The sequence below is a fragment of the Chinchilla lanigera genome, unplaced genomic scaffold (genome assembly GCF_000276665.1).
Source record: "Chinchilla lanigera isolate Chin_1 unplaced genomic scaffold, ChiLan1.0 scaffold00024, whole genome shotgun sequence".
Taxonomy (NCBI): domain Eukaryota; kingdom Metazoa; phylum Chordata; class Mammalia; order Rodentia; family Chinchillidae; genus Chinchilla; species Chinchilla lanigera.
In genome coordinates this window covers 20,195,065-20,221,899 of record NW_004955425.1, presented here as the reverse complement: position 1 = coordinate 20,221,899, position 26,835 = coordinate 20,195,065, and the positions used below count along the sequence as shown (strand labels likewise).

The 26,835-nt window shown below is 46.0% G+C and overlaps 1 protein-coding gene across 10 annotated transcripts in view; it reads left to right on the top strand.

Annotated features, from left to right (window-relative positions):
- Positions 1–19,636, top strand: part of Dnajc12 (DnaJ (Hsp40) homolog, subfamily C, member 12) — a 34,153-nt gene extending 14,517 nt beyond the window's left edge. Inside the window, exons 1-6 of one of the 10 annotated variants that reach the window (XM_013514907.1) lie at positions 339–361; positions 4,566–4,609; positions 5,242–5,423; positions 5,559–5,690; positions 14,949–15,153; positions 19,043–19,636. In XM_013514907.1, the coding sequence (XP_013370361.1) occupies positions 354–361; positions 4,566–4,609; positions 5,242–5,423; positions 5,559–5,690; positions 14,949–15,153; positions 19,043–19,137 (666 nt within the window). In that variant the 5' untranslated portion in view covers positions 339–353 and the 3' untranslated portion in view covers positions 19,138–19,636. Of the gene's footprint in view, positions 1–338; positions 362–1,844; positions 2,063–4,565; positions 4,620–5,241; positions 5,424–5,553; positions 5,691–14,948; positions 15,154–19,042 lie in introns of those variants that run through there. The other 9 variants (XM_013514905.1, XM_013514902.1, XR_001234301.1 and 6 more) reach the window with 9 other exon arrangements.
- The last annotated feature ends 7,199 nt before the right edge of the window (positions 19,637–26,835 follow it).

Genomic DNA, 26,835 nt, shown 5'->3' with positions numbered 1-26,835 from the left:
CCAGCCTGAACTGCAGAGCAAGGCCCTTTCTCAAAAAATAAAAACAAAATATTAAAGTGTAAAACACAAAAGATGCTCATCCAGAGAATGAATTTTGATTTGACAGAAATTCACAATATACTGGACAGATTTCAAAATGTATCTCACTTAGGCCAAGAGTGAGCCTCTATAGGTAGGAGAATTTTTTTTTTTTTTAGGTAGGAGAAATTAAACTCTAATGTATACCTTTTCGGTCCCCTGCAGGTAGCCTGACTTGTCTGATGTGAACATAGGCTTGTCTTGGCAAGCTCTCTGAGCCTCAGTGCCCTTGTGGGTGAATGGGTTGATGAGCACTACTGCACGTTGCTTCCTGCATGTGCAGGTGAAGATTGAGTGAGGTGGGACAGCACGGGGAGGCGCTCTGTGGATGTGGACAGTTACGATTCAGGGAACTTCCCTTGTTCTTATTTTGCAGCCTAAGATTAAAAAGAAGGGGGTAGTTTTCTTTTTTATTAGTGATCATTAGATCCCCCCTCCCTTTCTTGCTCTTTTTCTCCTCCTCCTTCCTTCCCTTCCTTTTCTCCTCTCTTCCTCTTCCTCCTCTTCCTCCTTCTTGTGTTGGGAATTGAACCCAGGGACATGCAGCCAATGACCTAAAGATTTAAAGTGCTAGGCCAGTGCTCTGCACTGAACTCCATCACCAGTCTTCTTGTTCGTTCTTTCTTTCTTTCTTTTCTTTCTTTTTTGAGACAGGGTCTCACTGTGTAGTTCAGGCTGGCCTTGAATCCACTATGTAGCCCAGGCTGGTTTCAAACTCATGGCAATTATCTTACAATATAAGCACTAACTGTTCCTTTCAGTGAACTAATAGAAATTAGTAGTACAATTATCTTAGCTATCTTATGTCTTTTTTCCCTTTTTTGTTCTCTTTTCCCCCATCCCAATTGTTCTCTCCCTTTGAGCAGTTTCTTTCCCTTTCACAATGTCTATTGCACACTTTGGGTCTTATTTACTCTTTCGGTTTCTTATACTAGGGAGACTTACGCTGCTATGAACATGGAAGCACACATACCATTGTGGTGTGATGTTTTCGTGTGACATTTTCAGTTCTTCTGGGAAAATTCCCAGGAGGGGAAGCGCTGGGTCCAGTTGGACCTCTGATCCTAGTTTTCTGTGGAATCTCCACACTGATTTCCACATTGGTTTCACCAGTCTGCAATCCCATCAGCAGTAGAGAAAGGTTCCTTTCTCCTACAGCCTCTCCAGCATTTGTTATGGGTTTTCTTGAGGATAGCTCTTCTTTCTGGGGTGAGAAAGAATCTCAGTGTTGTATTAATTTGCATTTCTCGAATGACCAGTGACGTTGGTCATTTTTCTTATATATTTATTTGCCATTTGAATTTCTTCCTCTGAGAAGTGTGTATTCATTTTCATGAAACATTTTAAAGCAATATCAACTGGGTGTGGTGGCACATGCCTGTAAACCCAGCACTTGGGAGGCCGAGGCAGGAAGATGGCCATGAGTTTGAGGCCAGCTTGGGCTACATAGTGACTTCAAAGCCAGCCTGAACTACATAGCAAGACCCTGTCTTTAAAGAAAATCAATCAGGGTAACTTTAATTATATTTCCCAGTGATGCTACTAACCTGTTCTTAGTTCATGAAATGGACTGAGGCTCTGTGTCATTTTGCTTACAGCTTAGGGAATAACACTGTATGACCATCTCTATATTTACACTCAAAAGAGAGCTTTCATTCACTCAACCAATACCTTTTGAGTATGTGCTCTCTTGTTTCGGTGGAAGGGAGGTGACAGGGAACAAAACAGGTACAGTAACTCTTTGCCCTGTGGGGTCTGTATTCTAGCGGGGAAAGACACCGTGAGCAAGCGGGGAACGCAGGGGGCTCAGCAGTATGAAGAAACGGGAAGTGGAGCCAGGGAGGTGAAGGAGGGCGGCCTATGGCATGGGCAGCCTGCTTACCAGCGTGGTCCGAGGAGGCCCCACTGCAAAGGAGGTGCCTGCGGAGACCTGTGCAGGAGGACAGCCACGCGCACCTGGTGTAAGAGCTTTCCCAGAGGGACGGTAAGCGCCGGGCGGAAGGGGCCGAGTGTGCCTGGTGGACGTGAGGAGCACCCACGAGGGCTGGCGCGTGGGGAGTGGAGCAAGTGCAAGGAAATGAGATGAGAGAAGGGAGAGGAGTTGGAGGTCAGCCTGTAGCCATCTTTATGAATTTTTGGATTATATTCTAAGAAAACTGGGAAGTTACTGGATTGTTTGAGGGAGTCACTGGAATTTTTAAGTAGAGGAATGATATTATGTGACATTTGCTGAAGATCATTCTGCTACGTAGAAAATACACTGAGGCTGTCAGGGGCAAAGGAGCTACTGTAATAAACCAACCGAGACAGTGGCGTCTGAGACCAATGTGGCGATGGTGGAGGTGGTGACAAGATCAGATGCTGGGAGTGTTTTGAAGATACAGCCAACAGGATCTGCTGATGGTCTGGAAGTACAAACAGAGAGAAAGAAAAGAATTGAAGACAAGAGCTAGCTACATAGAAAACTGTGCAGGGTGTCCTGTGTTCCCAAGAAAAACCACTGTCGCCTCTACAGTCCTCCATTGCTTTGTACTGAGATGGTTTTTGTGTCCGTGCGCTGAGATTCTCAAGGGTATTTTTTCCACGTGGCACTGGGAATTGGGCCTGGATCTTGTGCACACCAAGCACACACTGTACCACTGAGCCACCGCCCCAAGCTCACAACTGGGATCTTACTGATGAACAACAGGGCTGGGGGAGAATGGGGATCTGAGGGCAGGAGGAGGTGCAGGACAGGAAGGGGCGGGGAGGTAGCTGAGGGTAGCCAGAAGAGCACAGGTTGGAGGCCGGGGGGCTTGGGTTTGAGCTCCGGCTCCTTCACTTGAAGAAGCTGTGGGACTTTGGACGAGTTACTTTCACTTCCCCTAGCCTCAGATCTGTAAAATGGTAAGAGCAACGCTGATGCCCAGCCGGTGGCAGAAGTGCGTGACCTACAGCTCTCGCACGAGTCTGGCACAGCGCTGCTGCTTTTAGACTTGACTGCTAGTGACGGCAGCGCTTTCCACTTGTGACCCTGTCATTGGCCCTCTCACAGGCTGTCTTCTGTGTGGTGTTTGGTACAGTTTTAGAATTATTTTATGTTGTTTTTTTTGGTCTTTTTGAGACAGGGTCTCGCTATGCAGTTGAGGCTGACCGTGAGCTCACTTTGTAGCCCAGGTTGGTTTTGAACTCACAATGATCCTTCTGCCTCTGCCTCCCGATTGCAGGGATTATACCTGTGCACCAGCATGCCCGGCTAATTTTATTTGAAAAAGCATACACTGGGGGTATGCATCAGTGCATAGGGCTTGCCTAGTAAGCACAAGGCCCTAGGTTTGATCCCCAGTAGTGAAAAAAATATATCATACAGCAAAATCAGCTTCTTTGTACTCAGTGCTATGAATTTTAGTATCTGTATAGATTCAAGTAACTACCATAATCGGGATACAAAACTTCCATCACCTCTAGAGACAGTTTCTAAAAACACCTTTACTTCTAATCCATACACTATAATTCATCATTTAAGGTGTATCAGAACATTCAGAGTATTGTGCAACCATCACTTTGCTAATTTGAGAACATTTCCTCCCTGTAAGAAGAAGCCTCAAATTTATTGGCAACCACTTCTCATTCCTGTCTGCCCAGCCTCTGGCAGCAGCTAATCCACGTTCTGTGCTACACAGTTGCCTGTTCTAAATATTTCATATAAATGGGATCATATAGTATAGAGCCTTTTGTGACTGCCTTTTTTCATCTAGTATAATATTTTTGGAGCTCATACACTTTGTAGCATGTATTGATATTTCGTTTCTTTTTATCACTAATGATACCTCCTTTATAGGAATATGGCACACTGCTTATCTGTCACTTGGTGGACATTTGGGTTGTTTACAGCTTTTGTGTATTAGGAACAAGGCTGGTCTCATGTACAAGTGTCTGTGTGACAGATGTTTTCCATTCTCATCATAAGTACCTTGACGTGGTTGGGTCATGGTAATTCTGTCTCAAATTTTGAGTAACTGCTGAACTATTTTCAAAGTGACTGCACCACTTTAAATTTCAGTCTACAGTACATGAGGTTCTAGCTCCTCCACACCGGAAGTAGTGCTTGTTATTATCTCTTTTTATTACTGCCTTGTGGTGGTTTTGATTTATATTTTCCTGAAGACTAATGATAGTGAGCATGTTTGCGTGTACTTATTGGCTACTTGTCTATCTCTTTGGAGAAATGCCTAAGTCTTTTGTCATTTGGTGACTGGGTTGTGTTATTTATTACTACTACTACTATTATTATTATTATTATTTTCTGAGTACTGGGATTACAGGTATGTGCCATCACGCCTGGCCTGCATTAAGAGTTCCTAATAAATTGTATATATAAGTACCTTACTGGATCTATAATTTGCAAATACTTTTTCCCATTCCATGGGTTGTCTTTTCACTTTCTTGATGGTACTCTTTGAAATGCAGAAGTTCTAATTTTAATCTTGTCTGATTTTTTTATTTAGGTGCTTGTGCTTTTGGAGCCATGGCCTACTCCCTGCTCACAAAGGTTTAGTCCTGTATGTTTTCTTAGGGTTCTTTTGTTTTAGCCATTCCATGTGGTTGTGTGATGCGCTTTGAACTAATATCCGTGCATGGTTTGAGTGGGAGTTCCAATTCATTCTGTCCATTCAGGCTATCTCTCATTAGATATTTGCTGCACAGACTGTTCTTTCCTAACTGTATTTTTTCCACACTTCTGTCAGAAGTCACCTGACTGTAAATGTTAGGGTTAATTTGTGATTCTCAAGTCTGTTCCATTGATCTGTATTTCTGTCCTTATGTCAGCACCATACTGTTCCCGTTGTACTTCGTGTAAGTTTTGAAATTAAGAAGTGTGAATTCTCCAATTTTGTTCTGGTTTTTCCAGATTGTTCTGGGCTCCTTGCATTAGCATATTTTAGGATTTTAGGACCAGCTTGTCCATTTCTACATCAAAAGCAACGGGGATTTTGATTGACCTTCTATACGTCAGTTTGGGGAGTACTACCATTTAAAAATGCCGAGTCTTCTAATACATGAACTATTCAAAATATTGTGTATTTTTCACTGTATGTCTTGCACTTCTTTTGTTAAATTTTTCCTGAGTATTTTATCCTTTTTGATGCTGTTACAGAATGGAATTGTTTCCTTCATTTGCAGGTTGTTTACTTCTCATGTACAGATGCACAGTTGATTTTTACCTGTTGAGCCTGTGTCCTGCTGTACAAGGCGGGTCTGACTTCCCCGGGGGCAGAGACGTGGGAAGCGTGTCAGACAGGAGGGCCAGGCCGCCCCAGAGAACCACAGTCTCTCACTGCGCAGAGCTCAGCGGCCCCGACAGGGTGCAGGCAGGCTCCCCCTGGTGGGCGGGCCTGTACCGTGTACCGTGTACCGTGCTCCCTCCTGCCCGCGCCGTGCGGCCCTGCAGAGCTGGGTGTGGGAGGAACGGCTCACCTCCCGCTTGCTCTTTAGCGCAGACTTTCCAGAAGCTGCAGCGGGCCAAGGAGGTGCTGAGCGGCGCGGAGAGCCGGGCGCGCTACGACCTGTGGAGGAGCAGCCAGGTGGCCATGCCATTCCGGCAGTGGGAGGCGCTGGCCGGCGTGCGAGCGGTGCGTTCCCGCGGGGCCGTGGCGCGGATGGGAGCCGGGCAGGGGATGGGAGCCGGGCAGGGGATGGGAGCCAGGCAGGGGACAGGACGGGATGGGGCGGTGTTGGGAGCGGGTGGGTGTGATACGGGGCTCACACCTTGGGGAAGACACTCAGCAGAGGCTCCCGCAGTGCCGGAGCAGCCCCTGACTGTGTCCCGGGCTGTGTGTCTGTGGTGTCGGAAGCCACGCTCCCTGTGACTATTTACTTCATTTTCCGAGCTCTGGTAGACGTGTTCCTCAGGTGTGTGCTACACAAGAAGAATATATTTCAGTCTATGCTTGCCCATATACTGAATTTTGGCTGGCCTCGAGCTCATGGCAGTCCTCTTGTCTCAGCCTCCTGAGTGCTGGGATTATAGCTGTGTGACACCATGCCTGGCTTCTGACTTTTTCTTGTTAGTATCAGTTTGTTCTTTTTTCAAGGCTTATGAATCTACTAAAAAAGCAAGGTCTAATTAACTGAAGAAATCTATAAATTTTTCTATTGCACATTCTGGTGAAAAAATTGTTGGGCTTAGTAAAGCATTGTGTTACCTTTCCTCATGCTATTAAAAAAACTACACATCAAAATAATCATTATGGCCAGGTATGGTGGTGCATGCCTGTAATCCCAGCATTCAGGAGGCTGAGGCAAGAGGATTACTGTGAGTTTGAGGCCAGCCTGAGGGACACAGCAAGACACTGTCTCAAACAAAATAAAACAACCCCCCCGCCCAAAAAAAAAATCATTCTAAGGACTGTGGGTGAGCAGGGCATAGTATAACCCCATAACCCCATAACCCCAGCACTCTGGGAGACCAAGGCAGGAGGATCACAATTTCGTGCCAAGCCTGTTAACTTAGTGACATAGCAAGACTCTCTCCCAAAATAAAAAATAGAAGGGCAGCATATGGAGTTTAGTGCAGAGGCCTTGGACTCAATACCCAGTACTAAAAAAAAGGGGGGGTGGTGTCTGTGGGTGTAGCTCAGTGGTAAAGCACATAGTAAAGAAATCCCTTGGCCCAATCCTCAGCACTCCAATAAACAAATAAATAAGTCATTATAATTACTTGGTTTACATCAATTTTTATATATTAAAGAGAAATGTAATTATAAAGGTTTCTATTATTAGGCATTATGTATTACCCAGATTCTTAGAATGTTCTTAATGGCCTGAGGCTCTTGAATATAGAACTCACCTTCCAAGTGAGTCTTCAGGGACACTTGGTGGAATCAGTCTATAATGGAATCAGGGACTCATATCCCTGCCTTTCAGGGTACATTTAGGTTTCCTTCTTCACAGTTTTTGTTTTAAGAAGACTTGCAGAGCTTGTTTATGATGGACCTGTAATACTGAGGGATGATCTTTAAAATAATGGGAAGACCAAAGCAAAACTCTCAAAGTTCATGTTTAAAGCTCCTCATCATAAAATGTAAACTGGTTTCTTGGTCTCATTTTTGAATGAAGTGTGTACTAATGGGCTTGTTTAAGTGGGTTAATTACTTGGGAGGTCCTGCGCATATTGTTGTTGTTTAGATCTGTAATGCCCCCTGGAGCCTCGTGTGTTTGGGCTGTGATTGGATCCTGGTGCTGTATGCACCAGTGGGCTCATGACTGATCTGATGGGTTTACCAGCCGAATGTGCTGGTGGCAGGTGGGGACTGGTTGGCGGTGGTCACCTGAGACATGACCTGGAAGGGCGCTGTGTTCTTGTCCCTGGTTCCTCTGTTCTGCCTGCTTCCTGGCTGCCCTGGGGTGAGCAGCTGTCCTCTGCCAGGCCCTTCTACAGTGCTATTTCTGCCTGGAGCCGACCATGGACTGAGGCTGTGAACCAAAACAAACCTCTCCTTTAAGTTGTGGGTCTTGGGTGTTTTGTCCCAGCGATGGGAAAGTGGCTAAGGCACATGCGATTATTGAATAGATGCACAAAGAAACTACAAGGACTTTTTTCAGAAAATGTTACCCGGAGTTCACATATTCAGAAATATGTCTCTTTTCTTTTTCACTGTGTATATCCATAGTTCTTTTGTTAGCACTAGCTAAATAAATATTGTCCCACCAGCTCTGCATAACCATATGTCTGGTCTCCTCAGTGTGACACACTGTGATCGCCACTGAATTAGTGACCCTTGCCTTCTGATTTATAGCCCATTTTTTCTTGATGATCCACTCAACTCTGTCACTTAATTTTTAACAGCTAAATCAAGTTAACTGTGGATTAAAAAAACTTTCTCCACATCTCTGCTTTAATTTGTATTGCCAATGTCTTTCCATTTAATACTAATTTCCTGTCTCCAAACACATCATTTCTACTTGAGTTTAGCTTAGCTATGACTGTTTGAGGTCTTACAATAATTACATTAGATCTTACTGGTTTCTTTTTTTCTTTTTCTTTTTTTCTTTTTTTTTTTTGGTTTTTCTCCGGTACCAGGAACCGAACTCACGACCTTGCACTTGCCAGGCAAGCGCTTTTGCCGCTGAGCTAAATCCCCAGCCCCTTACTGGTTTCATAATCTGTATTGTCAGCAAAGTTGAAGTAGTATGCTGGGCTAGCATTTCACTTCAGATTTATTTTTATTAGTGGTACAAAAATGATGAGATGCATATCTCTGCTTTAAAATTAGTGGTGATTTTTTTCCTTACCCTGTCGTTTCCTGCTTCTAATAATCTGTTGCTGACTTTGTTTTTCTTCCTTAGTGGACTTGGAAGTCTCAGTGGGTCCGTCTTAGCCACTTCCCTCATCACTGAGACCCAATACCTGATACCCACAACTTGGAGGAGAGGTTTATTGGCACTCAGGGTACAGTCCATGGTCAGCTGGCTCCAAGGCAGAATGGCATGGCAAGGGGAAGGGTGCAGAGAAAGCTGCTCACATCATGGCAGTGAGCAAGCAGAGTGCCCAGAGGGAGGAGCCAGGGAGTGACATGGACCCTTCCAGGTCACATCCCCGGTGACTTCCCTTCTGACCAGGCCCCACTTCCCAACACCAAGCCAGCTGTAGGGCCCCCATCACCTGGTCACCTTCTATAGGCTACCACCTCTGAGTGTGTGAGACTCTGGGGGACATCCGGGTATAAACCACAGCAGGATCTGTAAAGCGTTCAGTAGACTTTCTGTGATTTTCTTCTCTTTTCTAATTCTAAAAGTGATCCTTCTGCCTCAGCTTCCTGAGTGCTCATACTACAGGTACTGGCCATTGTACCTAGCTATTTTGTAACATTTAAATTGTTCTTTTCTCACCGTGTTTCATTTGTCTACCCTTTTACATGCATACTTTGGTGAGATTAGTAACAATGACCTTACCTAGTGTTTATCACCTAATAAAGCGTTGTCTGTCTTTTTATAGATAAACATCACCTGTAGGGCTTTGGGATTAGTTGTACGTGTGCCATTCTGACAGCAAAATGGTTGTAACTTTAGGTTTTGAATTTCAGATGACATTTGTCTGAAACATGCCTGCAGGTTGGTTTGCCCTGCACATTTATAGATTATTAACTCTCATCAAAGCCCTCTCTGTCACATCATTAATCCCGTGTTTCTGCTTTTATTTAAGCAGTGTAACTGCCCTGGAAGGAAACACTGGTTGGGTGCACGAGTCCCACCCTACAGGCAGGACGAGTCCCGGGGCACCCGGCAACACTGCACACAGGCCTTCGGGTGCAGAACGCCCCTTGGGGAGATTCTTCAGGCAAGCCACAGCCTTAGGGTGATGCGCACTAATGTATTTTCCCCCTCACAAGTTCCTGTCACTTCACTAGCTATTTATTTCTCTTTTTCTAAAAGTTCCTCCTGATAGTTCCATTTGTGAGGTATTATAAGAATTCACCCAGGGCAGTGAACATTCCAGAAACATACATTTAGACATGTGTTGGTTCAAAGCAAGCCTGGGGTGAAGGTTTCAGTAACCCAGGCCCTTGGAACCCGGGGACACCTTGGGAACAGAGGCCTTTCTAGCTCCGAGGATGTAGCAAAATTACTCTTTGCCATCCTGGGTGTGGATGACTCTCCCTCTGGCTCCAGAACATGTGGCAAAGGGGCATTAGGAGGGCTGCTGGAAGGCGGCTACAGTAAAGCCACAGTCACAAAGAACCTCTGAGACAAATCTTACAAGCTTGCAATGGCAAGCAGAAACCCTGAAACGACACCCAGGATTGGAGGCAGGTTTGTTTACGTCCGCCTCAGTGAGCACTGATTAGGATCATTCCCGAAATATAAGGCCCTGAAGGCCCAGGGAGGGAGGTTTTCGTGGGGCCTGCAGGGAGAAGCACAAAGGCAGAGTACTTGTCTGTCTTTGATTGAGTCTTACAGTACACATCATAGTGACCAGCATTGTTATGGTTTGTGTCTAGGTGCCCCCCAGAGCCTCATGCAGTCATGGGGCGGGTTTCTAGAGTTTATGATTGATCCATGGTCCAAGGCTGGGATTACGGGTGTGAGTGCTACAGCTGCCCTGGAGTGGGTAGTTTGCATACAGTGTAAGGGAGGGAAAGAGGCATCCTCTTCTCACCTGCTCCTCCCTTTTGCTCTTGCTGTTTTGCTGTTTTCCACCTCGATGACCTGTTGCCCTCTGCCGTGTGCCACCCTGCCTTGGAGCCAGCCGAGTATGGACTGAAACCTCCACACACTGAGCTAAATAAACCTTTCCTCCCTTAATTTTGGTTATTGGGTATTTTGTCTCAGCAACGAGAGAAATGTACCAAAGACAAACAGTTTCTAAAAAACAAGAGTAACAGGAACTGTATCTGGATCTGTTACCTGGGCAACTGACACACTGAAGTATCCTGGCTGTGAGGCATTTTCTGTTACAAGCTGATAAAAATGCTTGTCACATCACTTGCTGTAATTGTTATAAGGATCCAGCAGAAATGCATTCTTGGTGAATCATTGGACAAATGGATTGCCTGTGCGACAGCTGTCGGGGGCTTCCCATCACCCTGCATAGATTTATTTGTCTGTTGGTGGTGTCTGGGCTCCTGCCGGGTGAGCTGTCTTTGGGATGAGTCCAGCTGGCCACAGACTACCAACGAAGCTTCCTGCTGTGCCCACGTGGCCAGTTTGTCCAGCCAGAGGGAAACTGCGGTTCAGCACCTTCTGGGCCTATTTGAAAGCAGCCTGTCTTAACTGGATATTATCCAAACGCAGGCCAGAAATCACTCGGGGAAGTAAGCGCCTCTCTCTTGGAGGTCCAAGAGTTACCCAGCTGAGCTATGGCACATCTGAGTCAACTGCTTTTTTTTTTTTTCCTATTTTTTCTGGTGTTTAATGGCTTATAGATAAAAACAAGATTATTTTCCAGTGTTGACCAAGGTCTGAATGTTACAGGGAGAGGAGAGAGAGGAGAAGAGGGGAGGGGAGGGAGAGAGAAGAGAGAAGAGAGAAGAGAGAGAAGAGAGAAGAGAGAAGAGAGAAGAGAGAAGAGAGAAGAGAGAAGAGAGAAGAGAGAGAGAGAGAGAGAGAGAGACCCATTGAGGAAAGCTGGTAAACATGTTAATTATGAAGGTGGAATAACAAAATACCCGTTTCACAGACTTCGGGGTTAGCAGCCTCTGCACCTGCGCTTGCTTTCCGCTGTGCATTAGTTCGCTTCCTGCGCACGCCGACTTCCTGCCCGGTGCCGCGCATTCTTTTGCCGGACAGACTCTTCTTGCCGCAGTCTCCTCTTGAGCCTACCGGCTGTCGCTGGATGTTTGCAGTGCTGCTCGTTCTGGCGAGAAGCGCCGCTCCCCGCAGACCGGCTTCCAGCCTCGTGCAGCCCAGCGCTCCGTGAGCACAGAAGCCGATTTGCAGGCTGACGCCCCAGGCTGCTCTGAGCATCGCTCTTGCGGTCGGCCTTTGGTTGAACTGCAGAGCTGAGGCGCCTGTGCCTGAGGTTAGGTACAGGTGGGGTTTTTCTTCTGCGTATTTATGTAATCGGGATCAGCAGATACCGAAGTCTGATGATAAAATATTTTATTCTGATTTACTCTCAGGAAGGCCGGTGAGTGAGGCTGCTGCCCCGAATAGGGCTTTCGGAGCGTTCCTTGCGAGTCACCAGTGCTCGCTGCTGACCTCAGGCAGACGCAGCACTTCGATTTCCGGAGAGAAGCGTCTCCTAAGGCCGACTTGGGATGCTTACAGTGCATTTTCAGCTCTCTGGGCCCCAAGTTATTGAACTTTTTTACTCTTTTATTAACCTTCCTAATGGCCTTTCCCTTTCCCCTCTGTGGAGGAAGCCTTTTCTACTGCATGCACGTGCAAAACACCAAACCCCAACAGCGAGCCCAAACCACCCAAACAAAAGCCAGATTGTTGTTACTTTTTCCTTGGTGGAGGCCATTGCCTCTTGTTAAAATGATTTTTATTTAGAAATAGAACCTACAGAGAAATGCACAGCACCTGCGTTTACAGTTCGGCAGACGGCTGTGAAGTGTTTGCTTTGTGACCACCCCAGCACACACAGTTAGCACTCAGAAGGGCCCCTCCTTCCGTATTTTTGCCTTCACAACTCTATCTGATTTTCAAAGCTAGTTTTTTCTAATTGCATACACATGTGCATAAATCATCGCGGTTGAAGGGAGGGGAGGGGAATGGAAGAAAAGAAGATGAATCGTGCACAGGTACAAATTCCCGTGACGAGTGTGATCACTGTGTATGGCAAGTGTACTCATAAAAAACACAAAGTTAGGAAAGAAATAATCTCAGGAAACCTGGAAGATACAGAAGTAAAATAAACAGAACAACACAGTTTGTGGTGGGCACAGCCATGTGGCAGGTGTTCCTGCGTTTGCTTTCAATGGTGCCACCCGGCTGCCACTGTCTGAGAGCCGAGTGCTGGGATGGGTGCTTCCTGGGGCGGTGCTCAGACCCGGGTAGTGGGGTTTGTCAGCTCGGACTGGAGGGGGTTGGGGAAAGCGTTGAAGGCATGAATAAGTAACTCCTTTGATTGGGTTAGAGCAGGACTTGGATGTGCTTATGTTTTAGAATGTGTAAAAGTCTATATTGTTCTCTGGCCCATACATATATATATATATAATCTCCATATTATATGCATATATTTATGTACTTGTACATATATGTCTGTATTTGTTTTTTCTTTGTTTTTTCTTTTGGTACCAGGAATTGAATTCATGACCTCAGGCTTGCCAGGCAAGCGCTTATGCCACTGAGCTATATTCCCGGCACTTATGTCTGTATTTGAATGTGTCCATCTTTCTGTCTTCTCCTGCTTGCCTGCCTTCTTCCTTTTTTTCTTCCTCCCTCCCTCTCTCTCCCCTCCCTTCCTCTTTCTTTCTCTCCCTCCTTCCTTCCATCCTTCCTTCCATCCTCTCCTCCCTCCCTCACCCCTGCCCCCCCATCCAGGAAAGTAATACTTCAGATACCAGAAAAATTTTTTTACTCTGGGCTTTAAAGTTCTCAAATATGTGATATATGGATTTCCCTTGGGTTTTGTTTAACAAAGAGTAGTATAACACTGTTAGTGCTTCAGGAATAGCCTTCCACAATATTCAGATAGGGTTTCAAGAATCAGTTATGTTCATTATTTTGGCTTATTCCAGGGCCAGTTATTCTACTTGAAATATTCTCACCATAGAACCTTTTAATGTCTTTTTCTCTGTATTCCTGTATCCATCCATCCATTCATCTATCCATCCATCTGTCCACAGGGCCTCATGCAGGCCAAATGCTCTACCACTGAGTGGTATTTCTAGCACCGCCCTCACTTAAAAAATTTTAAATGTGGAAAATACAAATACAACACCACAGTGAAAAAGATACAAAAATGTATCCAGTGGATTTAAAAGACACAAAAATGTATACAAAAATATATCCAGTGGATTTAAAAGATACAAAAATGTATACAAAAATATATCCAGTGGATTTAAAAGATACAAAAATGTATCCGTGGATACCTGTATCTATGTATCTTTGTATCCGAAGATACAAAAATGAGAAAGACCTAGAGATACAAAAGTCTTGTCTTGTCAGTTTGTTTCTCAGTATCTTGACCTAGCCACATGCATTTCCTTCTGACCCCCTCTCCTCACTGCTCCCCGGGAAGCAGCCAGAATTATGTAGACAATTAAATCACTGGGCAAAGAATCACCCCAGTCGTCTTAGACACAGTTCTTGGATATCAGGTTTCTAGGGACAGTTTTCAAGGGCTTGGTTCCTTTTGTAGAAGTATAAAAATTATACCAGAAGTCCGTAGATAATGAGCAACACTGTTGATGTATAGATCCTGATTTTTAAAATTATAAATGAAAGATATAAAAATAAAGTTCACACCAAATGTTAAGAAACCAAAATAGTACAGTAAGATGTGTAATAAAAATGAATCTTTGTTCCAAGCCCCGCGTCTCCCTTCCCTAGAAATAGCCATTATAATTTTTTGTGTTTCTCTCCAGAAATCCTCCATCTAATATGCACATACAGTTTTATATTGTCCTTTCAAGGGAACAAAGGAAACTGTAGTATTTATTTATTTATTTTTTTCCTGCTACCGGGAATCGAACTCACGACCTTGCACTTGCCAGGCAGGCGCTGTGCCACGGAGCTAAATCCCCAGCCTAAGCTGTAGTATTTAGATTTTTTTTTCCCTGTCTTTCTGAGACAGGGTCTCACTATACAGTTCAGGCTGGCCTTGAGCTCACTTTGTATCTCAAGCTGGCCTGGACTCGAAATGATCCTCCTGCTTCAGCCTCCTGAGTACTGGGATTACAGATGTGCACCACCATGCCTGGTGATAAAATTCTTCTTGAAAGACTCATTTTCAGTTATGTTAGGTATTACCTATATATTGTTTTGAGATAGGGTCTCACTATGTTGTGCAGGTTGGCCTTGAACCCTCTTTATGCAGTTCTATCTGGCCTCAAACTCTAGGCAGTCCTCCTGCCTCAGCTTCCCGAGTGCTGAGATTACAGGCATGTGCTACCATGCCCAGCAGGTATATGCCTATAAATGGAATTTCTGGGTCATGAAATGATTCTGTGTTTAAGCTTTTTTTTTTTTTTTTCCGGTGCTGGGAATCGAACTCAGGACCTTGCACTTTCCAGGCAGGCTCTGTGCCACTGAGCTATATCCCTGGCCCAATTAAACTTGGGAGTAATCAGTATTTGGATTAATCAATGAATATCTGGTTAATAGTCAAGTCTAATATTCTGTTGGCGCTATAATATTACATTAGGTGTTATACATACTGAACTTGAAATGTGGAAACCTTGCAATATTGGTTTAATGTTTATGTGTTTACTTTAAATCAGTCAATGCACTGGGCTGTCAGAGGTAAGAAGGACCTGATGCTGGAAGAAGCTGGTCAGACCCAGACCAAGGAGATTAGAAATGAGGGCTGCAGCGAGCGAGAAGAAACAAGGGAAGAGGAGCTGGGTTCAGCCACGGAGAGAATGGAGCCGAGAGAGTCTGCGTCCGTCGAGAAGTCAGTCCTCCCGCAGAACCCGGATTCTCCAGGTAAGTCCCGCCACACGGCTCTGCGGTGCAGAGCAGCCCTGACACTGAAGTCCTTACTTTGTGTCATGTGTACGCGCCTTCGTCCAGCCTGAGGTTGGTTTCGCGTCCTAAGGGATCTGACAGCGGGGAGTGGAGCCACACAGCTGTCACTCTGGCGACTCAGGAGGCTGCGACGGGGCTGCTGTGTCAGCAGGAACACAGACAGTGGAAACTACGTTACTCCAGAGGGAAGCCTGAGGTGTTCCTCAGGATATCGTTTGCGTTATTGAAATCACACTTGCTAAGGGACTGAATGCTTGCTTTCGTGCAGACAGTCTTTACATACAGGACTTTACATTGTTACCTCATTCAGTTTAAATTTGCATGTATTAACTTTTTAAGTCTTCACTAGAAACTTGGGAGGTGGCTGCTACTCTCGGTACCCTCTTTTTACAGGTGAGCACACGGACACCTAGGGAGGGTGAGTAGTTTGCTCGAGGCTAATACAGCTTATGTCTGGTGGGGTAGGGACTTGAGCTGAGGCAGTGTGGCCTCAGGGGCTGTGTCCCAAGGCACTGCCCTGCCCTGCAGTGACCCCGCATGTGGAAGTAGCTCAGTAGTCACTCTTAGGTCATTCATAGATCCACCAAGGTGAGGTGTTACAGAAATTCAACTCCTGGCTCCTAAACTTCATCCCTGAGCTCACATTCTAGCTCTAGTACTTATTATCTGCATCACTTAGCAAAAGTTACCTAATTCTCTAGACCTCGGCTTCCTCATCTGTGAAATGGGCATTATAATAATAACCTTCTCACAGAGTTACCTTGAGGGTTACATGGGGAGATTCAATCAGAGGCTCAGCACAGTGATGGTTTGCTGGTAGCAGTCTGTATCTGTCAGCTTTCTTTTTGCTGAGACACAACAGGCAACACCCACAACTTGGAGCAGAGCTTTGTTTTGTTCTCAGTGTTAGTCCATGATCGGCTGGCTCCAAGGCAGAGACGTCATGGTGGAAGGGTGGGGCAAAGCTGCATAGTTCATGGAGCTGGGAAACTTGAGAGGAACAATGGAGGGACCACGTACAGCACCCAAGGCCACAGGCCATAGGTCCATGACCCTCACACACCCAGGAGCACACTCCACTAATCTGCACAGCGTTCCCAGTGATGCTGATATGTCAGGACTAATGCGCACACATTCTTCGGGTTCGTTCTTGGGGTTGTGATGCAGTACCCCGTTAGAATTTGGTCTTTAAGTGGAAGGTTCCTCAATACTCTTGAACACTTGTTTGAAAAGAGGATCATTAGATACTCAAATTTCTCTTTGGGGGAACTTTTACACAGTTGGTAGTTTCTGGGAATGAAGATTCTCAGAGTTTGAGTCAGGTGTCTCTGCTGGGTACCCAGGAGACCTCGGGGTGTGCTCACATTGCACAGCGGTCCATAGTGGTTAAATGATAACAGGCTTGATCAAAGCAGAAGACTGCATTTCACAAAACTGTGTTTGGGGCAAACACACACACACACACACACCACACACACCACACACACACACACACACACACACACACACACACACACACGTCTCCTGCGGCCCTTCCCCCTGTGTGCAACAACAGGCAAACACTCAGACGTCTCTCCCTGCAGCGCTGGAGTGTTCAGTTCTGTGTACCTTGAACCCTTTTCAGTCGGATTTACTCATTTTTGTGGCACTGGGGATCGAGCCCAGGACCTTCACACTGAGCTACGTCCGCAGCCCTTTTCTATGTCTTACTTTGAGGCACTATCTCAGGAAGTCACTGAGTTGCACAGGGTGGGCTGGAACTTGCAGTCCTCCCTCAGCCTCCCATGGTGCTGAGATTGCAGGTGTGCGCCCCCACTCCCGTGTCTAGTCAGATTTAGACCTCATCCACTTTGACAAGGGCTGAGGGGGCGTTGGAGATTGCAGGAACTTGGGCATGTGTGCTGAGCCCCACTCGAGCCTCTCTCAAGGGTTCTGTGGGATTTTCCTCTTTAAAAAAAAGTTATTTTTATATTAAAAAATCAAACAGTATGAATGTATCAGTGAAAGTAAAAATCAGAGAATCACAGACTGATAAGAACCTGGTGTTTACCCAGCCCCTCACCCCCTGCTCTGCTCCCTGCGGCAGCCATTGTGGGTGCTTGGGTGTGTGTCTCCTCTGCACCCTCCCTGGAGCCAGTAAGATGTGGAGCAGGGCATCTGAGAACTGGTGTGCAACAGTCTCACTTCTACCTTCTGTTTAAATATATGATAACTAAGCGCCTGCCTGGCAAGTGCAAGGTCCTGAGTTTGATTCCTGAGATATCTATCTATCTATCTATCTATCTATCTATCTATCTAGATATATCTATATATATATAATGAAATAACTATGCCTTCTGATAAGGACACTTCTAGAATCAAGTAGTTACATGTAAATCCTGGAATAGCAACTAAAAAATTCAGATGTAGTGGATGCTGTTGGTGAGCTGCCATATCCCGTTGGCACCCACCTGCCCAGGCACTGCTGACAGTAGGCCTCTATCAGAGACATCGAGGCTCTGCCGGGCGCCTTCTCTGGCAGTGGAGCCTGCTTGGCAGCAGGTGAGTATGCAGTAGGTGCCAGGGAGTTCGCCCTTTGGATGCAGCCCTTACAGAAGCACATGGGCGTGGGAGGCTGGATTCTCCAGTCCTTCACCCTCCTTGGGGCTATCGCTAAGGGATTCCCCAGTGGGATCAAGGTCCAGTCGCTCAGGGTGAGAACTTGGCTGATAGGGACTTGCAGATTCCGTTCCCTTTCCATCCCCTAGCAGTCCTCCCCACGCTCCCCTTTTGCGTTGCTGACTTTAATTAGTTCTTGTCTGGGTGCCTGTGTTGGTTGCATTGCTGGTGCCGGGGAGAAATTCGTGACTGTCACAGATGAAAGGAGCGGGGCTGCCGATGGCTGATGGTTTCAGGGCTTTCGTCTCTGGCCAGCCGGCTCTGTTGTGGAAGGACCTGAAGGGGGCTGCTCACCAAGGGGCAGCCAGGAAATAGAAAGAAAGGGGAAAGCCGGAGAGAGAGGGGCCAATATTTCATGAGCATTTTTCTATGATAGTAAATATTAAAAAATATTGGGACTGGAGTATAGCTCAGTGGTAGAGCACATATTTAGCATGTGAAAGGCTCTGGGTTCAATACCCAACATATACACACAAAAATGTTAATAACTATATTAAAGCCTTTTATTCACCTTCCTATTAAAGATTTTAATTGTTTTTTGATTAAAAAATCATAATTATAAGTGATATTATCATAAGTATCCTTATAGTTGAACCCTTGGGCATACCCTTGGTTATCTCCTTAGGGTGAAGTGGAATTACTGAGTTATGGGTTTATAAATTTTAACAAGTTTGATAAATGATGCCAAACTGCTGTCCTCAAGGGTTTTACAGATGTATTCCTGGTCTCTTTCCTGGAGAGAAGGACAGTGACCTTTTCCTTAGTTTTCAACAATCAGGTTTATTGTAACTTAAAAAAAAATCTTTTAAAAAAATCTTATCATAGAATTCAATTATGTGTATTTTTAGAAGTCTTCACCATTAACCTTTCACTTTTTGAAGTTTTGAAAGCTGTGTGAAAATGATTTCCAATCTCTTTGTAGGTGAAATTGTTAAAACTCCCACCACTAGAGAGAATTAAGCCTTTAAACATTTGAGATTCTCTTACATATATATGGTAAATCCTGTTCATAAGAATTTCAAAGTGTTTTTGAGTTAATCTGTTTTTGTAAAATATTGATAACCACATTGAAAGACATGCCCTTACATTTTGTGTGACACAGTGAAATGTTACTTCCACGCTGTTTTAATATTATAAATCTTGACTTTTCCTACCTCTGATTTAAAATTCGTTTTTCTCTCTTGTAAAGGTTTTTCAGATGTGAACTCCTGGCGCTTTCGTTTCCGCTGGTCTGGGGATGCCCCCTCCGAACTCCTGAGGAAGTTCAGGAACTATGAAATATAACGCGCCCTGCTCTGTGAGCGGAAGGGCAAGGCTGCTGCCTGCGCTGCCGAGTGTCCTCCGGCTGTCCTGTTCCCGGCTGTCCTGTTCCCGATATGCTCAGGACTCGCGGGGTCCTGTGTCTTTGAACCCATTCTCACAGTGTGGCTGCTTTCAGTATTGCTTTTGGTGCTGGGCGTTGAACCCAGGGCCTGTGCACTTCTACCCCAGCCCCACAATGTGTGTGTATGTTTTTAAGTGTGAAAATTTCTAGAAGACTGCTTTCTTTCAATATTGAATAAATTAAAGTTCTTACATCCAAGTAGGTTGTATTATATGTGTCTTCTGCTATGCTATTTATAGAAACCTATTTAAAAATTAGTCTGTATTTGAATATTTTATTGATATATCATGATCTCTGTTTGTTAATACTGGACGTATAAATCATGTTTTGTGACTCTGTAATTAGGTGAAATTACTTGTCTAAACTCCATGGAGTGAAATAAATAATTTTCCCAAAGTTCCTAAGTGTATTTATAATTCAACTGTATTTTACAACTATCTCAGGTGGTTATTTTACTTCAATAATTTTGAATTTAAAAGGCTGTGAGTTATCTGAGGAAATGTTATGTTTTTAACAAGATTTCTTATGTAAGCAAGTGATTAAATTTTTTATCAAATGTTAGATTTATGTGTTATGTCCTAGCAGTCAGCCTTCCAGGTGACAGGACCCCATTAGGTTGCAGCTGCTGCTGATCCTGTGTAGTCTGTGGTGGTTTCGTACTTTTTGAACAAGTGAATGGGAAATTAAGAAGAACAAAAGCATTTGGGATGTGGGCGCTGTGGCACATACCCAGTGCTGTGTAATACCTGTGATCCCAGCACTGTGGGAGGCTGAGGCAGGAATCTTACAAGTTCAAGCCCAGCCTGGGGAATTTAGCAAAACTTTGTCTCAAAATACAAAATAAAAAGCTGGGTCTGTACCTCAGTGTGAATGCCCTGGGTTCACTCCCTAGCACCACAAAACCAAACCAAACCAAGCCAAACCACTTTTAGAGCGGAAGTTCATTAATCAGTGACATAGTTTTCATTGTTCTAATAGCAAAATAAGGTAAAATAAGCATGTAGCACGCTGTGGTCTCAGTATTTATGTCCACGTTCCCACGTTGGAACGCCCACGGACGTGTCCGCAGGTGGGGCCTTTCCCAGGTGACTGGGTTGACGGTGGAGCCTGGACACTGAGGTGTGTGGTCTTAGCAAACGGCGGGGCGGGGGTCGGGGTGGGAAGGGAGAATGAGGATGAGAAGAAAAGGAAGAGGACAGAGACAGGACTGAGACACATTGCGGGGTGTCCTCACCACACAACTAACTCTGCCCTGACGCGTTCCCAGCCTCTCGAACTGTGAGAAGTAAATTTCTGTTCGCAGGTGACCCAGGTTATGACTTTTATTATGGTAGTTTGACAGTATATTCTTTAAAAAGCTAAACACTCAGGATAAAGGCTTTCTTACTCGTCAGGCTCCTTTTGCCCACCGTACAGGTTGCCAGTTGCTGCAAAAGTCTTGCAGAAGTGAGTTTATTCAAAAGGCCGCCCTATGTGAGGATGGGAGACCCAGGGCTCAAGTTTGCCTCTGTGGTGCTCGAGCTTAGGGGACCTACGGGTGAAAGAAGAGGGTAATCGAAGGCCTGGGGCAAAGTAACGGGAGGTAACCTGCAGTCTGATGGTCTGCAGGTGGAGTTTTTGGCCCTTGGGTGTGAAGGTCACCCATGGGACCCTGTGCGGGGCCAAGGGAAGAGTGGATGGACTCCACAAAAGTGGCCGTCAAGTCCCTGAAAAGTAACCTAGGTGACTTACCATCATGACTCACAGGTCAGAGTGCTGTCTGCAGCAGCACCCTCAGCTGTATGACCTCCAAAATGCATGACTTAGTTACCAAAACCAAGTAACTAAAAGCAAGCAAAGCTAGATTTATTTCGTTTCCCTGGGTTAGAGGGGTGTCTTTTCAGACGTTATGTCTTTCCTACCGTTGTGGTTTCAGATGTGCTCCCTTGAGTGTGACAGTCTCAGGGTGATTGCATCAGTTTGCCGGGCGGCTGTAACCAAGCAGCAGCACTGGATGGCGTAAGCAGCATTTCTCAGCAGCTCTGCAGGCTGAAGTCCAAGGTCAAAGTGCTGGCAGGGTGCTGTTTTTATTTTTCCCCCAGGAGGCTGCTCTTGGCTTGCAGACAGCCACCTTGCTGTAACCTGCACTGTCACATACATAGGCCTCGGGCCTCTTCCTGTGGGACATCAGTCATATTGGATCAGGGCCACTTTCATGACCTCATTGTCACTTACACCTTTCAGGAATGTTTCTCCAAAGGAGGTTATGTTTTTGGGCTTCAACATGTGAATTTTAGGAATACACAATTCAGTGTTTGTAAAATAGGCAATTTTTAAAAGTGGTACAACTTTGAATTGATGTCTAATTTTATTCACATTTTTTGCTGTTTTGTTGAACTCAAAAGTCAGGGCCAGCAGTTTATACAGAATTTTTTTTTTTAATTGATATTTTACTATTTCAATAAAACATGGCTTTTGTTGCCATTTTTGCAAAATTTCTTTCTTTCTTTGTCTTTTTGAGACTATGTTCTTCAGGTTGGCCTCAAACTCACAGTGATCCTCCTGCCTCAGCCTCCTGAGTGCTGGGATTACAGGTGTAAGCCACCATGCCCGGCTACAGAATTTATTTCAAAAAAAGAAAATACATGCCAAAAATAGAGCATGCTAAAGTTAGTAAAACAAATTTTTAGGCAATAATCAGCTGTCATAATGCCTGCTTGGCTAGGTAGGCATTCAAATAAATACTGTATTGAATAATATCTTTCTAAGTCCGAAAATCAAGAGTTTTATTTATCCCCCTGACTGATTTATAGCACTGATAATGTTTAATGACTTGTCAAAGGGAAAAGGACACCACTCTCACATGGTGTATTTTAATCACACACTCATTCCCCAGGTGTCAACAAGACTGAGTTCTCCTCTTGTCTGTGTTTCTCTCTCCTGATGCCCAAAGCCTCCAAATAAGAAATGAGCAATAGCTGTGCATTCTTGGCAGTTGGTGGGTCAGGTTCCTGCTGAGCACTTTGTATACTTGACTCCACTTAATGTAGTAGCGAACCTTTTATCCTTACACACCTGCGTACTTGAGTACTCGAATTCAGCATGTAAGAGGGAAGAAGTCTGTACTTAAATTACACACTCCTTGGACTGGAAAGTGGGAGGAAAACAGAGTTTCTCTGAGCAGATCTGTTTGACTCCCCAGGGGGCCCAGCGCAGCCGCCGTCAGAGGTGTGCAGGAGTGCACAGTTTGAAAGCCACTTACTTGGCACTGTGGTTCAGCTTCATGTCATAGCAGATTATAAAAAGATAATTTTACACGAATATTATCAAGATCTTAACACGAGGTGGTGAAGCTAACTAGTTTCCCTTGTGTTTGATGCTGAACGAATGAACAAGGCACATATTTCCTGAGAACGTCATCATGTGATGAAGGTTGTACTCGCATGTGTGTGGGCTACGAAAACACTTGTCATGTTTATGTTTCAAGAGGAGTTGATAATAGTGAAGCAAGGCAGGTATGCAAATAGCTACAGGCCAAAAGGAGTACATTGGTTTAGCAGATATATGTAGTGGGCTTAGAACACAAGTAAGCACCCTATTAGTTACTATTCTTACTGCACTATTATGTTTTCAGGGTTGTGACTCCTGCAGCCCCTGTCTTCCCACTGTCCACCTCCAAGGCGCTGCTTCTGGCACATCTGTCTGTACTGTCTCGTACATTTATGCTTACACGTGTTTCTGTCCCTCATGTCAAGAGCAGCGCACCCGCTGCTGCCCACCCTGCCTTCATTCAGGTAGTACATCTTGGAGAGTTCCCAGTTCCCTGAGAGTATACGTGCTGTGTTTCGCTTTCTATCTGCTGCACTGCGCAATGTCGTGTGGATGAACCATAATCTGTCCTCTGCTGAGGCTTCTTTTCTGCAGTCATCAAACAACTGTGCAACGAAAAGCTTTGTACAGAGCACTACTCGTGTGTGCAGTGCACCCGTGGGATAAGTGCCCAGCACTGGCATTTCTGGACCAAAGAGTACGTATGTGCATCTTACCCTATTCTCGCCCTCTCTCTCTCTGTCTGTCTCTCCATCTCTTTCCCTTTTTCCCTCCCTCCCTCTCTCTCTCTCTCCCTCCCTCTCTCTCTCCTTCTCTCTGTCTCTGTTTATCTCTGTCTCCATCTGTCTGTCTCTCTCTGCGTCCAGTGCAGCTCTCAAACTTCTAGGGGCAGACGGTGGAGGATGAAGAAATGGTGACAAAGTCAGGATGCAGAGAGCTGAGGTCAGGTGGAGCGTCTCCGGATGGGAGAAAAGAACCACTCAACAGAGGCAGCGCATTCATGTATACACAGGGGAGGCTATTGTCAGCTGAAACCCCTCCGCCTAGCAGCCTATGTGCTTGGATTGCCTCGGGCTCTCTGTGTTTGCTGAGCAGGAACAGCTTGTGCACGAGGCTTGCTGTGGGTGCTCTGCATGTGTGATCCATTTCCAGTTTCAGCTGCTTCCAGCTCTTTCTCTTTTTGTCTTGAGGCAGGGTCTCACTATGTAGCCCAGGCTGGCCTCGAACCTACAGTGATCCTCCTGCCTCAGCCTCCTGAGTACTGGGATTACAGGCCTGTGCTGATTACTGTATTCTTAAGCACATAACAAACCCACTTCGGCAGGTTTCAGAGATCTTAGGGCCATGGGATTGAAAAAGCCAGGAAACTGCTTGTTCACTGGGATTCTTGCTTTTAGTTAGTTTTACTCTAGGCTGGACGTTGTGGAGTGGCTCAGTGTGAAGCACTGTGCTCAGCGAACCATTACCCAGCACCTCACCTAAGCACCGATACCAAGGAGAGCTCAAGATAAAAAAGCAACAGTAAAAGCGGAGCACACATTTCTTCCGGCACCTTCCACAGACACAGGAGCACAGAGCCGTCTTTGCAGTGCGAAGGTTGCTTGCCTTCTGGGCGTCCTGAAATGTTGAAATACAATTCTGAAACATTTTGTTCTTTCAAGTAAAGGGCAGCTCAACAGAACAACTGTAAAAAACTTAGGCAGAGTTCACAATTTCCTGTGAATCCAAGTAGCTTCCAGGCCCCCATGGATATTCCCAGCCTGTCAAACACAGGCCCCTTGATGAGCTCATTAGATATGTAAAAAAGATATTTGCAGATATTTCTCATAAAGACAGAGCAGGATGAGGCGGAGATAAGATTGTTTTCCTGCTTATGAATTTCCATATCCTCCCCTGCCCAGATCTGATGGCAGTCGAAAGATCGGTCACAGCAGCCAGGGTCAGTGACTCACAGAGTGTGGAGAGGGGTCGTTAATTTCCTGGAAGGCAAACACCATCGCTCACTCCACATCACAGACTGGAGCCGCCGGGACTTCTGGGGAGTCAGCGGTGGAGGAAAGTACAAAACTGATGCAATTACTGAGAAAATGATGAAATCCGTCACAAGGAAAGGCTTCAGTCCCTTCAGTTTCAGGTTTTGCGCTGGGCATCAACGGGGCCCTGTCTTCAGAGTGAACGCTTCTCCCGCCCCATCCACCTTTGCTGGGGGGACCTCTGCACCAGGCTGCTCCTTTGTACCCCTTCTCCTCCCCTCGGGGTCTGCTTCTCCCAAGTCTCTCGCCTTGGTCACTTCCTATGTTAATCAGGGGGTCCAGTTTAGATGGTAGAGAGCAGGCACCTGACCTATGTGATCTTAGGGCAAACTATCTGGGCTTCTTACTTCAGTCTCTGCTGCCTGCGGCTGGGTAAGAAGATCTTTGTCCAACAAGGGTGTTGACAGGGGCTCAGGCTTGGTAGTTCAGGGCCCTGGTGGGAACCAGGACAGTGTGGGGACTGGCGGGAATGTGTGAGTCACAGGCAGAACCTGAGGACTTGGGGATAGCAGTCGAGGATAGAGGGTGTCTCTTCTCCATCATTCCTTTCTAGTGGCTCGTCCTGTCTTACTGTTCTTTGAAATAAAGAGGCAGAGATAGAGGGGGGCAGATAACAATTAACTATGTGCATCTGGCCCAAACACTTGCACTGTCCTTTCACTTTCAGCTGACTTTGCTGCCTTTCTTGACAGCATCCCACCTCTGCGGTTCCTTTCTGAAATATTTTTGAAGTGCCAACAGTAGAGGCTCTAAAGCAGGGTCTAACAACGATACTAACAAGAACGCCTACCTCGAGCCATTTCTGAAGCATTTCCTTGGATATCTTGTTTGAACATCACAACTAAGCTTTTCCTTGAGAAATATTATCTTCTAAAAATGACAAAGAATGGAACACAGATTTTATGTGTGTGTGTGTGTGTGTGTGTGTGTGTTTTAAAGACAGGGTTTTTCTATGCAGTTCAGGCGGGCCTTGAGCTCACTTTGTAGCCCAGGCTGGTCTCGAATTTGCAGCAATCCTCCCGCCTCAGCCTCCCAAGTGCTGGGATTACAGGCTTGCGCCACCACACCTGGCTTGTGTGTAGTTTTAAACCATTGGTTCTCAATGTTGCAGTCATCCAGGGAACATGGAAACCCTGGGTTCCACCTGAGATATGAAATAAGTATCTGGCCTTGCCTTTGTTTCCTGACAGACAGCTCCTGAAATGCTTGGAGTTTGCAGTGATGCGTCTTTCCCGTGCCTACAAGAGGACTGCACACTGGAGGCCCAGATACCTTTAGGGTGGAAATCCGGTCACTGGAAAGACAAAGGCAGGGCTAGAGGGCTGGAACTTGAGCTCCACCCACCGATCTGGGGGAAGGAGGAGGGCTGAAGGATGAGTTGCTCATCATGGTCAGTGATGGTCAAGATGTCCACATAATAATCCTTCATTAAAAACCCCAGAGGACAGTGGGGAAGATGGAAGAGGGCCGTGTGCTCAGAAAGAGCATGGAGACGCCGTGCTCCGTCCCGCACACCATGCCCTGTGCTATGCCTCTCTCCCAGCTGGCTGCTCCCCTGTGTCCTGCGAGGCACCTCTATAAAAGGCGGGTGAGCCAAGCGTGTGTAATGGGCGGGTGAGCCGAGAGCGTGTGTAATAAGCGGGTGAGCCGAGCACATGTAACGGGTGGGTGAGCTGGGCTCGAGTAACGGGCGGATAAAACCGAGAGTGTGTAACAGGTGGGTAAGCCGAGCGCGTGTAATAAGCATGCAAACCCAAGCTTGTGTAACGAGCGGGTGAGCCGAGTGCGTGTAATGGGCGGGCGAGCTGAGCATGTGTAATAAGTGTGTAAGCCCAAATGCGTGTAATAAGCGGGTAAGCTCAAGTACGTGTAATGGGTGGGTGAGCCAAGCGCGTGTAACGGACTGGTGAGCTGAGCGTGTGTAATAAGCGTGTAAACCCAAGTGCATGTAATAAGCATGTAAGCCCAAACACGTGTAACGGGCGGGTGAGCTGAGTGAGTGTAATAAGCAGGTAAGCCCTGGTGCGTGTAATGGGTGGGAGAGCCGAGTGCGTGTAACGGGCGGGCCAGCCGAGCGCGTGTAAGGAGCGTGTAAGCCCGAGCGCGTGTAATAATCGTGTAAGCCCAGGTGTGTGTAACAGGTGGGCGAGCCGAGCGCGTGCTGCCGGAGCGACACGAGCGTGTCTGGCCCCCGCGCCCCGCCGCAGACGCATCACACCCGCGGGTCGCGGACCCGGCTCACAGCCGTCCCGCAGG